The sequence below is a fragment of the Plutella xylostella genome, chromosome 31 (assembly GCF_932276165.1).
Source record: "Plutella xylostella chromosome 31, ilPluXylo3.1, whole genome shotgun sequence".
Lineage (NCBI taxonomy): Eukaryota > Metazoa > Arthropoda > Insecta > Lepidoptera > Plutellidae > Plutella > Plutella xylostella.
The window spans coordinates 6,170,493-6,184,074 of NC_064011.1; the positions used below are offsets into that span (position 1 = coordinate 6,170,493).

A 13,582-nucleotide genomic window follows, 5' to 3' on the forward strand; every position below is an offset into this window, starting at 1 on the left:
TAGCAAATGATACAAATTGTAAGCAACTTTTGTTTTGGAGTGAAATTTTACCAAAAAAAACACAATATGTAAAAAAAAATTACGACCAACACAACTGTAAGTTGCGTTCTTTGAAGAGCAAAAGTTGTTTAGAATGAAGAGTTATTTTATATCTATATGATATCTTCCTTCTGGCATGGCGTTGGCTAACGGAACACCCTGTATATTTCTTTATATCTCCCTACATACCTGACTATGCCGGCCCTCGCGTCTGCAATGAGCTGTCTCGCTCGCTCGCGCAGCATCGCCTGTCTCTCTTCCTCCGACATCGGCTACAATGTAACAAATACAGGTTATACATATACATACTGGAATAACATCATCAATCCCATAGACCAATTTTACGCCTTATCGGTTGGTATAATTAAGACATAAAAGCTTTTGAGAATGAACGAAAATATTTATATTGAAAGCTTAGAGGATTTAAAATGACATTTTATTGTTACTTTTACGATAGCTACAGCTAAAAATATGATTGGAGAAGGACAGGGAAAATTATCTAAATGTACGAGTATATATTTTCTTGATGACTTTTAGAATAATCATACTTTATTGATGGCATTGATTCACTAATGATACTATGGACGCCAACGTTTATGAATGAGTTCAAACAAATGTGTGAGACCATCTACAAATAACACTTCATCATTTTGTTTACAACTGTAGCAAAAACCACAAAAATCCCACTGCAATATAACAACACATAAAACCAACCAACATACCTTTTTACCCGGACTATCTCCATTTCTCACTCCGTTCTGTTCCAAAAGCGCATCTTCTTTACTCTTCCTATTCCTCTCCTTTTCTCTCGCCTCTCTTTTAGTGGCCTCTAGCAGCTGTCTCGCTCTCTCCTTCAGCTCGTCGTGACGCGACAGCAATTGCTAGCCAATCACAACCAAGCGTCGACCAATGGGGAAGCGCGCATTCGACCAATGGCAAGCCGGGGTTTGACAAGCGGGTTTAGCGGCCATTTTGAATGTTTCGGTCAAGCGATGGTCAAATGGATGCGGGTGGAAAAAAAAGGTTGGATGTAGTTTTTTTCGTGAGGTTTTGTATGGTTAAAATGGACACGGTATAAAACGACAAAACACAAGGAAAACAACATAATATACACTCAAGTGCAATAAAAAAGTTCGACATCAAATGAACTGAATGAAGTTTTTCAAACATTTAATTTAGAATTTGATCAAAATATTTACGTTTTCAGTTGGTAATATTTGATGCCCTTTTAAATATACTTCAATATTGCAGACGGCGTCATTAAGCTAGTCTTTTCCGTTTAGGAGTAATTTGATGTTTTTGTTACTGAAACTTTTTCATTGCTCGTGACTATTATCTTCGAAATAAAACGGACAAACACTACAACAAAACAGGGGCTCATACTGTTTAGGGTGGAAATTTATCAGTGATTAACAAAATGGTAATTTATTAGCCTTGGTTACGACATCATGGCTATGAGCGGATGCATTGACCTGCCCTCGAGTATATCACTGATAAATTGCCCCGCTAATTAGTTTAATAGACATTTAGTATTTGATAGAAATCCGTTGGTTGAAATCCTAGCACTAAATCATTTTTTCAATTAAGGAATTTAAGTACAATTTATACATCGTGCTCTTATGGTGAAGGAAAACATCGTGAGCATCTAGATTTAGCACATCTAGGTATGTGAACCCACCATTCCGCAGTGGACCAGCGTGGTGGGAAATGGTCCAAGCTTAGGAAGGCAGTTTAGACCTAGGGGATATGCACATAGGTTCTATTCAGGTACTTACACCCCCACAGAGAATAGAATAGACGATGATTTTGATTCTATTCATAACATGTATCCCATTGAAAATAATTTGCACTATAAACACACCCTTATACAGAATGTTACAAAAACGGTACAGTAAGCCAAATTTACAAAAGTCGTAGAACAAAAGATGTTTAGAATGACCCCCTTAGTCACCCCCTTTCAGCTTACTGATGATGATGATGATGATTGGTCCGACCGATTTCGACCATGGCGACCACTTCAGCTTACTATACCTTATTTGCAACACCCTGTATACTTATTCATATAACAGTAAACAATAAGCCACACAAGTATATAACAGCTGTATATAACATACCGGTGTAGGCTTGGGGAGTTCCACTGGTGATAAGACTTTGTCGGATGTCGGTGTTTTCACAGATGTGGGGTTTAATGGCTCGGGGGTTTTTACTGGAAAACAAAATAAATGTATTTTATACAAGGTGTACTTATAGGCCTAAGAGGCTGTTATATTGTTCGCAGAAATAGGGTCTGTGAATTGAGTAATCCAAACTTCTTTTTTTTCGACTAATACTCGCTATAGTAAAAAGTTGGTCCGTACCAACAATAGAATAGAATAGAATAGAATAGAATACTCTTTATTTTGCACCATTAAAGTCACATTACAATTCACAACTTATATACATAAAATAGTACAAAAAAGGCATCTCTACCAGACAACCTTTGGATGGAAGAGACAATTTAAACATAATTAATGGGAGTAGTAATAAACTTACATATTATATAATACATAAACTCGTTTACATAAATACATAAATAAATACTAACAACTTATATTTATAATCAACTGTTCAGTGAACAATGTGTCTATGTCTATTAGCAAACAACTTTTTTTTGTGCATTTTCTAAATACCTACTGTTGTTCAGATTGCGATGGGCGGAGCTTTCTTACCCGCAGCCTTAGCGACCCTCTTACAAACTGTATATTACTGCATACAACTCACAAGTCACTTACCACTACTATCTTTAGTCTGCATGACGTCATTACTCTCCTCCTCTTCATCAGAGCCGAAGGGGTCGGTGAGCTCCTTGCGGGTCATCAGCTTCTCAGGACGGACCGGCGCCGGCTGCAGGATACAGGGTGTTTGTTATTTAGATAAAGTTATACAGGGTGATTGGTAAGTCGATGTATTCCTTTAAATGGGTTGTAGTTGAAGGCATTTCCAGTCGATTGAACCCCATAATGCATTATCCGAAAGTCAACCATTTCTGAGTTATTTAAGTGTTAAGTTTTTTTAAGCATTTTTCCAAAATTTATGTTTAAAAGCAAAATATTTCAAAAACTAACGATTTTTTTAATACTTTTTTATTGTTTTGCATTGATGACACCTTAGTCAACTAATCATAATCAATAAATGCGCAATATTGAACTTAATTTAGACACAGTGCTTCAAAATAGTTGAAACGTTAAGAAAATGTTAAGAAAGGTGAAAACAAAAAAGCTAAATTAAAAAAGAATTTTATCTGACAATTTTTCAGGCACTACAGCTTAAAAACATAATGAATTTATAAGCTTTAAAATGACATATTCCAATCTAAAATCGATTAAGGTATGACCAAGATATAGCCAAAACCACCGCATAGGCGGACAAATCTCAGTAGGGAAACAACCAAGATTTTGTTCCAATTTTAAGGTAAAAAGTATTGTAACTGGACTTATCCGAGCCGTTTACTAATTATTGTGTTCCAATAGTGCGGTTCCTCAAATGCACAGATCTAGGACAAGGTTGCTTCACCGAAATAATGTTTGTCCGATAACACGGTTAGCCGATTGTAATTTTCAATTATGATTGGTAAAACAAGATAATTCTTCACAACCCGGTTCCACAAAACTACTGTTCGACGACGGTTAATTCGCCGAAACCATGATTGGCCTACGGGCTGGCTACTACACGTGACAATTGACTGTTTGACAATGATTGTTTTAAATTCCACGAGTTCAAACACTGTGCCAAATATTTCTGCTGAAAAGTTTCACCGAATAGTCTTATAGAAGATGCAATTTGGTAGTCAAACATTTTGATAAACTGAGCAGTCGAAAAAGCATTCTATCGTTGAACCTATCGTCATCGAAAAGTACCTTCGGCTAACCGTGTTATCGGACAAGCATTATTTCGGTGAAGCAACCTTGAAGTAGATCTGTGCCATTGAGGAACCGCGCTATCGGAGAACAATAATTAGCAAACGGTTTGGAGCTCTACAAAGTCCAGTTATATTTAAGACATTTCACCTTAAAATTTAAACAAAATCTTGTTCGTTACCCTACTGAGATTTGTCCGCCTATGCGGTTGTTTTGGCTATATCTTGGTCATACCTTAATCGATTTTAGATTGGAATATGTCATTTTAAAGCTTATAAATTGATTATGTTTTTAAGCTGTAGTGCCTAACAAATTGTCAGATAAAATTCTTTTTTAAATTAGCTTTTTTGTTTTCATCTTTCGTAACATTTTCTTAATGTTTCATCTATTTTGAAGCACTGTGTTTAAATTAAATAAAATATTGAGCAATTAATGATTATGATTAGTTGACTAAGGTGTCACCAATGCAAAACAATAAAAAAAAGTATTAAAAAAATCGTTAGTTTTTGAAATATTTTGCTTTTAAACATAAATTTTGGAAAAATTCTTAAAAAAACTTAAAACTTAAATAACTCCGAAATGGTTGACTTTCGGATAATGCATTATGGGGTTCAATCGACTGGAAATACCTTCAACTACAACCCATTTAAAGGAATACATCGACTTTCCAATCACCCTGTATAATACCTCTAATGTGCAACAACTGTTCACATGGTGAGACCAAGTAGGTGTTGTGTGTGAACGTAGACAACAAATAAATAACCTAACCGACGTTAAAAACCCCCGATATTTACCACTAAAAGTAGCAGAACATTTGAAACGCAAAGCCGATTTTGATAAAATATAGCTAAGAACACTCGGCCTGACATTTGTTTTTTGGGTCATACCAAAAAAACAAATCGAAAATTAGTTCAGGCGTTTTGGAGCTACGCTACCACAGACAGATACCCAGACAAGTTAAACTTATAACACTTATTTTTTGTCGGAGGTCAAAAATAATTCAACGATAAATCGTTTGCAGAAGACAGTCGTATAAACGAGATAAAGTAACAGGGCGAGAGGTGGTACATAAACAAAAAAATAGGTCCGAAGGTTCGTTTCACGGCACAAATAATTTCTTCTTTAAAATGGTAAAATAAATACATAAATTGTTATTAAACAAACCTCGGTATTGATCTTGGTTACATTCAGCGGGTCGGTGAACCACTTTGCCGTCGCGTTCTTGTTCTCTGTTCTGGTATCCTTGGACGGAGATAGCACCTGAAAAAGAACAATTATTATTAATAAAAAAACTTACAAATTCTGGATAGTTATATAGCGTTTCCGAATAGCTCAAAAAACTTTAGAGTCCATCATCAAACTATAACAAAACTTATTGTAATCCGTTGACTTACTACAAACCATACCAAGATATATGTACTTACGAGTAAATTCCGCAATATTATGCAGTATTTACTTATTTAGCATATGATTTGGTTTTTGGTCCATACAGTAGTGATGACAACTTGTAACTCCCACACTGCTAAACCAATTTCTCTTTAATCCCTGTATAATAGTGTCCATACCTTCCCGAGTAAGTTCTTGGAGTACTTACACAAGACGCTCAGCCCCGCAACTTATCTTCTAACCTCTTACTGCTGAACCGATTTCAAGAAATCCCTGTCAACAGTGTCCATTACCTTCCCGAGTATGTTCTTGGAGTGTGCGAGCAGCATGTCCGTGACGTCGCGCGCGGGGGGGGGGGGGCGCCGGCTTGTCTTGCTCAGCGGAGGTACGGGATTCGATGGAGGGTTGTTTGAACCCCGCATTGCTGAACCAATTTTAATAAATCCCTAGTGTCCGTCCATACCTATCCGAGTATATTCTTCGAGTGCACAAACAACATACCAAGTCAAAAACTGAGTAACTCAATTCGCACTTAAATTCTTACTCCTGCTAATTTACTACTGAACCAATTTTAACAAATCAAAATAGTGTCCATTACCTTTCAGAGTGTGTTCTTGAGTGTGTACAGAGCATAAAGTAAGTGACTTCGCGAAATCGAAGCTTCTATCTTCCTGCTGAATCAGTTTTTACAAATCCCTGTAAACAGTGTCCATTACCTTCCCGAGTATATTCTTGGAGTGCTCAAAGAACATTATGTAAGTGACGTCGCGAAATCAAAGCTTCTAACTTCCTGCTGAACAAATTTCTACAAATCTCTTTAAAACAGTGTCCATTACCTTCCCGAGTATGTTCTTGGAGTGCGCGAGCAGCATGTCCGTGACGTCACGAGCAGCGGCGGGGGAGGCCGGCTTGTCTCTCTCCGAGGAGGTCCGGGATTCGATGGACGGCTGTTTGCTGCGGACAAAATTACAGATTAAAATATAAGTTGGTGGACAAAAATGTGTTGTTGGGATTATTGTGGAAATGGTAACGATGTCACAGGAACCAAACATAATTTTAGTTTATCATACGTTGGATAAAATATAAAAAGACCTTTGCCCAGTAGTAAGACACAATGGGGGCTGTTTAAATAAATACCTAGGTATTCAGTATTAACAAAGGATGACGCTCCTTGTCAGTAAAAAAATAGGAAAATGGACATGAAGACTTACCCTCAAATTCATAGACCGTATTGTAAATTTACAACAAGGTTAAAATTCACTTCGAAATACACGAGTTTCGACTTTAAGTCAGTCAAAAAGTTGAGATTCGTATATCACATGGTAAATTTTAGGCCTATTGTAAAGTTTCAAAAAGCTCTATGAATTTGGGGGTTAGTATTTGGCCTTCCAAAATGTAAAATGCAGTGAACGATTACTGGTAATGATTACGGGTTCGATCTCTCTGCTTCATCTCTATGGTGGGACATACCTGGGTGGCCCACCTCCGATGCGGCTGCGTCTAGTCACGATCTCTCTGCTAAACAGGTCGGTGGGTAGAGAGCCGTCCGTCTCGTGACGACCCACCATGTAGGAGGATTCGCTGTCTTCGCTACCTGCGAAGTAGATTAATTTAAATTAAAAGTTAGATAGGTAGTTCGTCATTTTTTTTAACAGTGTCCCGCTTGTTGGAAGAAAGCAATGATAACTTATGTGTGCGAATAGAAAATAAAAAACAAACATAAAAATTAAAATTTCCAAAAGTGGGGCAAAAGTTTTTCAGAAAGACTCTCTTTGGGCTTACTACATCTAACACTTTCGCAACACAACACAATGTATAATGGTAACCACAGTAACTTACCTAATTGTTCCACTTGTAGTTCTGTGCCTGTGAAGTGAGCTCGCAGTTGGAAGAGGTACGTCATTATCTATAACAAATAAAACAATATTTGAAAATGCTGTCAATTTCACAAGTCTTTCACCACACTTACACGAAAAAAGTCCCCTCGAACTTATATTTTGATTTTGATATTTAAACTATATCGCGATGTAGAACCGCCGCTCGCAGCGCCATCTAGTGAGTACTCACGGCCAGCACTTGCTTCTCCTATATCTCATATGAATAACTCTAAAATGGTAGCTATTTACGCATGATTCATTCCTAAATGAACTAGTACAGAACAATGCGTTATTTACTATTTTAACCAATTCCTTCTGCCCTAAAAGCGTATTCATTAGTTCCCTATCCAATCTGAATACAACGCGTTGATATACCCAGGAACGTGAAACCAAACCATAATTATCGCGATGTAGAACCACCGCTCACACCGCCATCTAGCGGCCACCATAGTGCAACTGTACTCACGGCTAGTTTGTCCGGCACTTGTTTCCCCAACACGTCGGCGGCCGTCAGCACCTGCGAGATGCCGAGCCGGGAGGAGGCCTCGAAGGCTGTCTTCAGGGGAGGCGAGTGGGAGGTGTTTCGTTACGGATATTGTTAGGAAGGGATGGCTTTATAATCCTAGCTCGTTTAACTTTGTCACTACACTACGCTATACCAAAATGGCCGCCTTAATATTTAAAACCAATATGGCGGCTTTTACGCAATTGTGTAATTCATAAACGAACGATAAAAGAGCGCATCAATTGACCAATAGCGAGCAAGTATTATACAGCGCGCACTAATAGCGTCACTCAATTTACTATTTTAACTGATTCCATCCGCCCCATGCGTGCTTTTATTGGTCAACAATCTAATCTAAACGGCATATCGCATTAGTTCATTAAATTTAATTGGTTACTTACAAGTTGATATAAAGAAACATGAAACCAAACCATACCGCGATGTAGAACCACCTTACACCGCCATCTAGCGGTCACCTTAGTGAAACTAATGTATTATTCCACTCACGGCTAGTTTATCCGGCACTTGTTTCCCCAACACATCAGCTGCTGTCAGCACCTGCGAGATGCCGAGCCGGGCGGAGGCCTCGAAGGCTGTCTTCAGGTTCGTCTCGTGGTCTGTGGGGTCGAGGCCTGAGAAGTCACTGTGAGGGAGATTAGGGCGAAAATTAGTATAACGCTAAAATTGCTACAGAAACAAATGGAAGCATCGAAAAAAGTTTGTAAGGGCAACAATATTACTATTTCATATTCCTCATCATTAATTTAGAGCTACCATCTGCCATCACATCACACACTATTCTTATTAGGTATCATCTATTTACATAATGACAAGAATATTATACAGGCAAAAGTTTTTGAGCCGATGTGTGAAAGTTTCACGCAAAAACTACTGAACGAATCTTAAAATCAAATCGAAAATTTAGCAAGCAGGAAACTTACGAGGGCGATACCGAAATGATCGGGAATAGAAAAAAATACAAAGATATCATAATATTATTTACTTTTATTGTTTTTCAAAGTAGTATCCGTGACATTCAATGCACTTTTTCATTCGATTAAACCAATCATTGAAACAGTAATTCCAGTCTGAAGTGGATACTGTCAAAACAGCTGATTTGTAAGCTTCGACCGCCTCTTCTGGGCCGCTAAACCGTTGACCACGTAGCATATCTTTAATTCTTGGGAATGTAAAATAATCATTGGGGCTCAGATCAGGGCTATACGGAGGATGGTCCATCAACTCCACGTTTTCCATATTTAAAAACGTTCTTGTTTTGCGAGCGGTATGAGAGCTTGCATTATCGTGGTGAAGGATTATACGACGATTCGGGTTAGTTTTACGAAGTTCTCTTACGACTTCCGGCAAACAAACTGTTGTGTACCAATCAGCAGTAACCGTCCTTTGTTCTTGTAATGGAATCGTAGCCACATGGCCAGTTTTCGATACAAACGAAGCGACCATTTTTTTCGACACGCTGCGTGAGCGAATAACTTTTGTTGGCTTGACCTCACCTTCGAAGACCCAAACTGCCGATTGATGTTTTCTTTCGGGCTCATATGAATAAATCCACGATTCATCACCAGAGACGATATTGTAGACAGCATTTGAACTGCCTCCATTGAACCGTTGCAGAGCAGATCGACACCAATTAACACGAGCCGACTTTTGTTCCTCGGTCAAACGGTGGGGCACCCAGCGCGAAACTAACTTCTTGACACCCAGTTCTTCGTGTAAAATGGTTTGAATGGCTATCATACCAATGCTGAGAGAAGCCCGAATCTGCTCGTATGTCACATGTCTATCTTCTTTTATTAACTGGCGTACAGCATCGATGTTATCTTGTGTTACCGCTGTTTTTGGCCGACCAGTAGAAGGGACTGTGGTAAGAGAGGAACGTCCACGGCGAAACTCAGAATACCAACGATATATAGTCGTTTTACTTGGTGCTTCAAGTTTATAAATAGAAACAAGCTCGGCGAGACATTGTTCTTGAGATAAACCTCGACGAAAGTTGTGAAAAATTATTGCACGGAAATGTTCCCGCGTAAGCTCCATTTTTTACACCGACTTGTCAAATTAAAATGGTCAATACTCTTTTATTTTTTACTTTTTTTAAAATTCGAAAATGGAATTATGTTTGAAAAAACACTACATTTGATACACCAAAAAGGTTTCACTCTAATTTATTCCTAAGTATTCTATTCCCGATCTTTTCGGTGTAGCCCTCGTACAACCTTGGTGACAAATTAAACTACTTTTTAACCCTGAATTCTGACGAGAGCGTTTTAAAAGCTAGTTAATAATACCTATAACTTGGAGCGATCTTTATTCTATATTGTCAGGTTTGTGTGTGATGTGTGTGTGTCTAAGATTGTATGTAACGATAAGATAAGATTGTATGTATAGATTTGTAATATAAACCCTTGTTCCTTTGACTCATTCTATTCTATTCTACTCACAGTAGGTGCCGGCGATGGCGGTGTATCAGAGCGCAGAAGGCCAGGCCCGACCGCCACGATGTGGACAGATCCGTCACGCGACACATCGGGTAGTAGGACAGAGACTACTGACTTGTGTGCATTTGTATTATATCACACTTCACACTTATAATATTGTAAGTTTGTTACTAATTCACGCAAAAAGCACTAGTCGGATTTTAAGGCTGTCACTAAAGCTAGAAGAAAATCAGAATCTGTCAAATCTAGTGAGGGGGGGGGTTCGTTTGTCCGGAGAACGCCCCGCATACCTATGCGGGGCGTTCTCCGGACAATGACATGAAATTTTAACATAGTACTCGAAAACATTAAAGTGAAGACATGCCACTTTGTTAAACATATACTATAATGTGGCAAGTTACTTGGCGACCCTCCTTGCGGGGTGAAAGAAGTGGCGGGGGCGAGGTAGCACGACATGCTACACACGTAGAAAAGTGTGCCCGGATTAATCTCGCGATAGCTTGTAACTATTTCTGACGTAAGTAAAATTTTATTCTATGAGTGTTCCCGTAAATGTCATATTTAGCTTAAAATTTATAGTTTGACAGCATTAAAATTTGGATGTTTACCTTTAGAATATCTACCAATTTGAATTTATTTATGTAAAAGTGTTTTATTTTATAAATCAATTTCCATGTCACTTTCATGTTCACTCTCTGTTTGAACTTGTTCATCGTCGTCGTCATCCTCATCTTCATCATCGTTTTCATTAACTTCAATTATAAATCTAAGACAAAAACCAAAAAACATTATACCTACTTTGAAGTATAATGTACTAGAGTACGCCAGTCATATTAGTTCAGTGTACACCTATAATATTTTATGTTTAATTTACATTAAATTATAAATAAACAATAACATACCTGTCCAATACATCGTCAAATACTCTATCAGATTTATAATATTCGTCTTAATTTTTTACGACATGGTCGTCACAATTTCTCCACTTTTCAGGCGAATAATTAGAAAAAAGCAACTCTAAGTCTTTTATCTCTTTATCTAAGTTAGAGTCTTTCGACGTTCTTGCGAGCTCGCCTTTCACGTACCGCCACACAAGTTCAATAGGATTTAATTCCGGGTGGTATGGGGGTAGGCGAAGCACGATATGACCATTTTCTTTCAAAATTTCATCAATTTTGTAATTTTTCTCTGTGTTTTGCTCATTAATTAAAAAAAACACGCACTCACGCCTTGTACTAATTACTCCCTTGCGGGGTAGGCAGAGGTGCATTGCTGCACCCACTTTTCGCCAGAGTGTTATGTTAGTCCCAATGTAATAGGGGGCGGGCCTATTGCCATTTTACGGGCACATCCAAGACCTGAGAACAAATATCTGTGTTTAAACAAATATCTGCCCCAGCCGGGAATCGAACCCGGGACCATCGGCTCAGTAGTCAGGGTCACTAACCACTACGCCATTCGGTCGTCATTAATTACTTTCATTAAATCACATAAATTTTGGTTGCTTTCCTAGTTACAAGAACTGACAACTGACGCACTGTCATAATGACTCTTCGTCTTTGTTGTTTACTTTTTCGTATCTGACTGCGCAGTACCAACCTTTAGCCGCATAGGGCATGCAATACCGTAATACCTATATTGCGTAATACCGGGATCCCGGACAAAATCCATTTTTTCAATACCGGTATTGAAAGTTAATACCGGTATCGAAGTAATACCGGAGTCGGTCATTTTTTAGGCTATAAATCAAGCGATTAAGATATAGTTAGCATTGTGCTCCTATATACTATAAAAGTGCACTTGTTTTCAGCCGTTACATGCGGTTTTTGGCCTTTGGAAACCTACTTGTTGTCCATGCGTTCTAAAATTTTAACTCTAATACTCAATTCTCGCAAAAAATATTACATAATACAGAATTTGATGGCTTTTTCTTGTTGTATTTTGCCCTATACGACCTTTAAACAAAATATATGCCATATATAACAAGGAATTCTAATACCGGTATTAATACCGGGATCCCGGTATTGAGTTCTAATACCGGAACTCAATACCGGTATTGAAAATATTACCGGTATTGCATGCCCTAGGCCGCGTAGCATGACTGATCCGGTACGCTGTTCTACAAGAAGCCCCTATATTGAGACATTATACGATTTGTTGTTTTTAACGTTATTTTGTTGACGAATTATAGATACCTAATAATAATATTAAAAAGGCCTCAACACTCATCCTAAGACTAATGGTCTCAGGATCAATGATCTCATGTGGGTCGCACTCAAATTATGACAGACTATATAAGACATGTGGCCGCCTCGGCTGCGCGGCCGAGACTGCCGTAACAATGACATACCGCTACCCCTCCCGCTACCCGCTGTCGTCTTGGGTACCTCGTCCCCTCCGCGTCTTTCACCCCGCAAGGAGGGTCGCCAAGCAACTTGCCAATCTATAAGTAAGTAATATTGTTTTGTAAGTGATACGAAAATATTTATTTTTATTTGAAAGTATTTTTAATATTTAATCATTAATTATAAAAAGTCGTGCCCGTGCCGATATTAGAATTAAGTATAGCCTCACTTGGGGGCAGATTTTAATATAAGAGGGACTACAGGGTGTTGTATTAAAAAAAGTATAGTTAGCCGAAAGGGCGTTACTCTGAATAACTTTTATCCTACGTATTTTTTTATATTCGTGAAAAAAAAAACGCTTCTCCATATATTTTTTTTGGTCACGTGACCTTTTAGTTAGACGACCTGTTTTATTTTGGTGTTTTAAAAGCAGAACAGTAGTTTGCAGAACTCTGCATATACAGGGTGTCCCAAAAGGTTTCGTAGCTGGCAAAGGTGGTGATATGGGGTGGTCTGGGTGAGGTATAATATGTACTTAAGTATGTGTATTTTGGATATGATAGAAATAATATTTTTGTTTCTTAAAACCAAAAAAAAAATAAAACCTTGTTGCGCTCTTTTGCTCACTGTAAGTACCTACAAATATTGCTGTATTAAAAAAATTGCGGTTTTGTAATAACGATTATAAAAAAAGTTATTTTCAAGTCAAGGAGTCAGTACCTAATTACAATTTCAGTCAACACCAGGTGAACTGAAAAAAAATAGATAGTTCTAATTATTCTATAATCACTTTAGATCGCAAACATTGTAACTCCACTTTTCTCGGCGAAAAGTCAATTAGTGTCAGTTGGTGTCAATTAGGGCATGCAATACCGGAATAATTTTCAATACCGGTATTGAGTTTCGGTATTACTACTTCGGGATTCCGGTACTAATACCGGTATTAGACTTTCTTGTTGTTATAAATGGCAAATATTGTGTTTAAAGGACTATAGGCCAAAACAAGAAAAGGCAATCAAATTCTGTAATTATAGATATAGATTTCTACGACAATTGAGTATTAGAGTTAAAATGA

At 38.0% G+C, this 13,582-nt stretch overlaps 1 protein-coding gene across 1 annotated transcript in view; it reads right to left on the reverse strand.

Annotated features, from left to right (window-relative positions):
• LOC105390890 (EH domain-binding protein 1) overlaps positions 1 to 13,582 on the reverse strand; it is a 34,331-nt gene that overhangs the window by 11,753 nt on the left and 8,996 nt on the right. Inside the window, exons 11-20 of the mRNA XM_048632198.1 lie at positions 8,289 to 8,346; positions 7,665 to 7,742; positions 7,161 to 7,227; positions 6,792 to 6,915; positions 6,158 to 6,275; positions 5,100 to 5,195; positions 2,811 to 2,922; positions 2,154 to 2,245; positions 762 to 920; positions 229 to 311 (exon numbers count right to left, since the gene is read on the reverse strand). Coding sequence (XP_048488155.1) covers positions 229 to 311; positions 762 to 920; positions 2,154 to 2,245; positions 2,811 to 2,922; positions 5,100 to 5,195; positions 6,158 to 6,275; positions 6,792 to 6,915; positions 7,161 to 7,227; positions 7,665 to 7,742; positions 8,289 to 8,346 — 987 coding nt within the window. The remainder of the gene's footprint in view (positions 1 to 228; positions 312 to 761; positions 921 to 2,153; positions 2,246 to 2,810; positions 2,923 to 5,099; positions 5,196 to 6,157; positions 6,276 to 6,791; positions 6,916 to 7,160; positions 7,228 to 7,664; positions 7,743 to 8,288; positions 8,347 to 13,582) is intronic.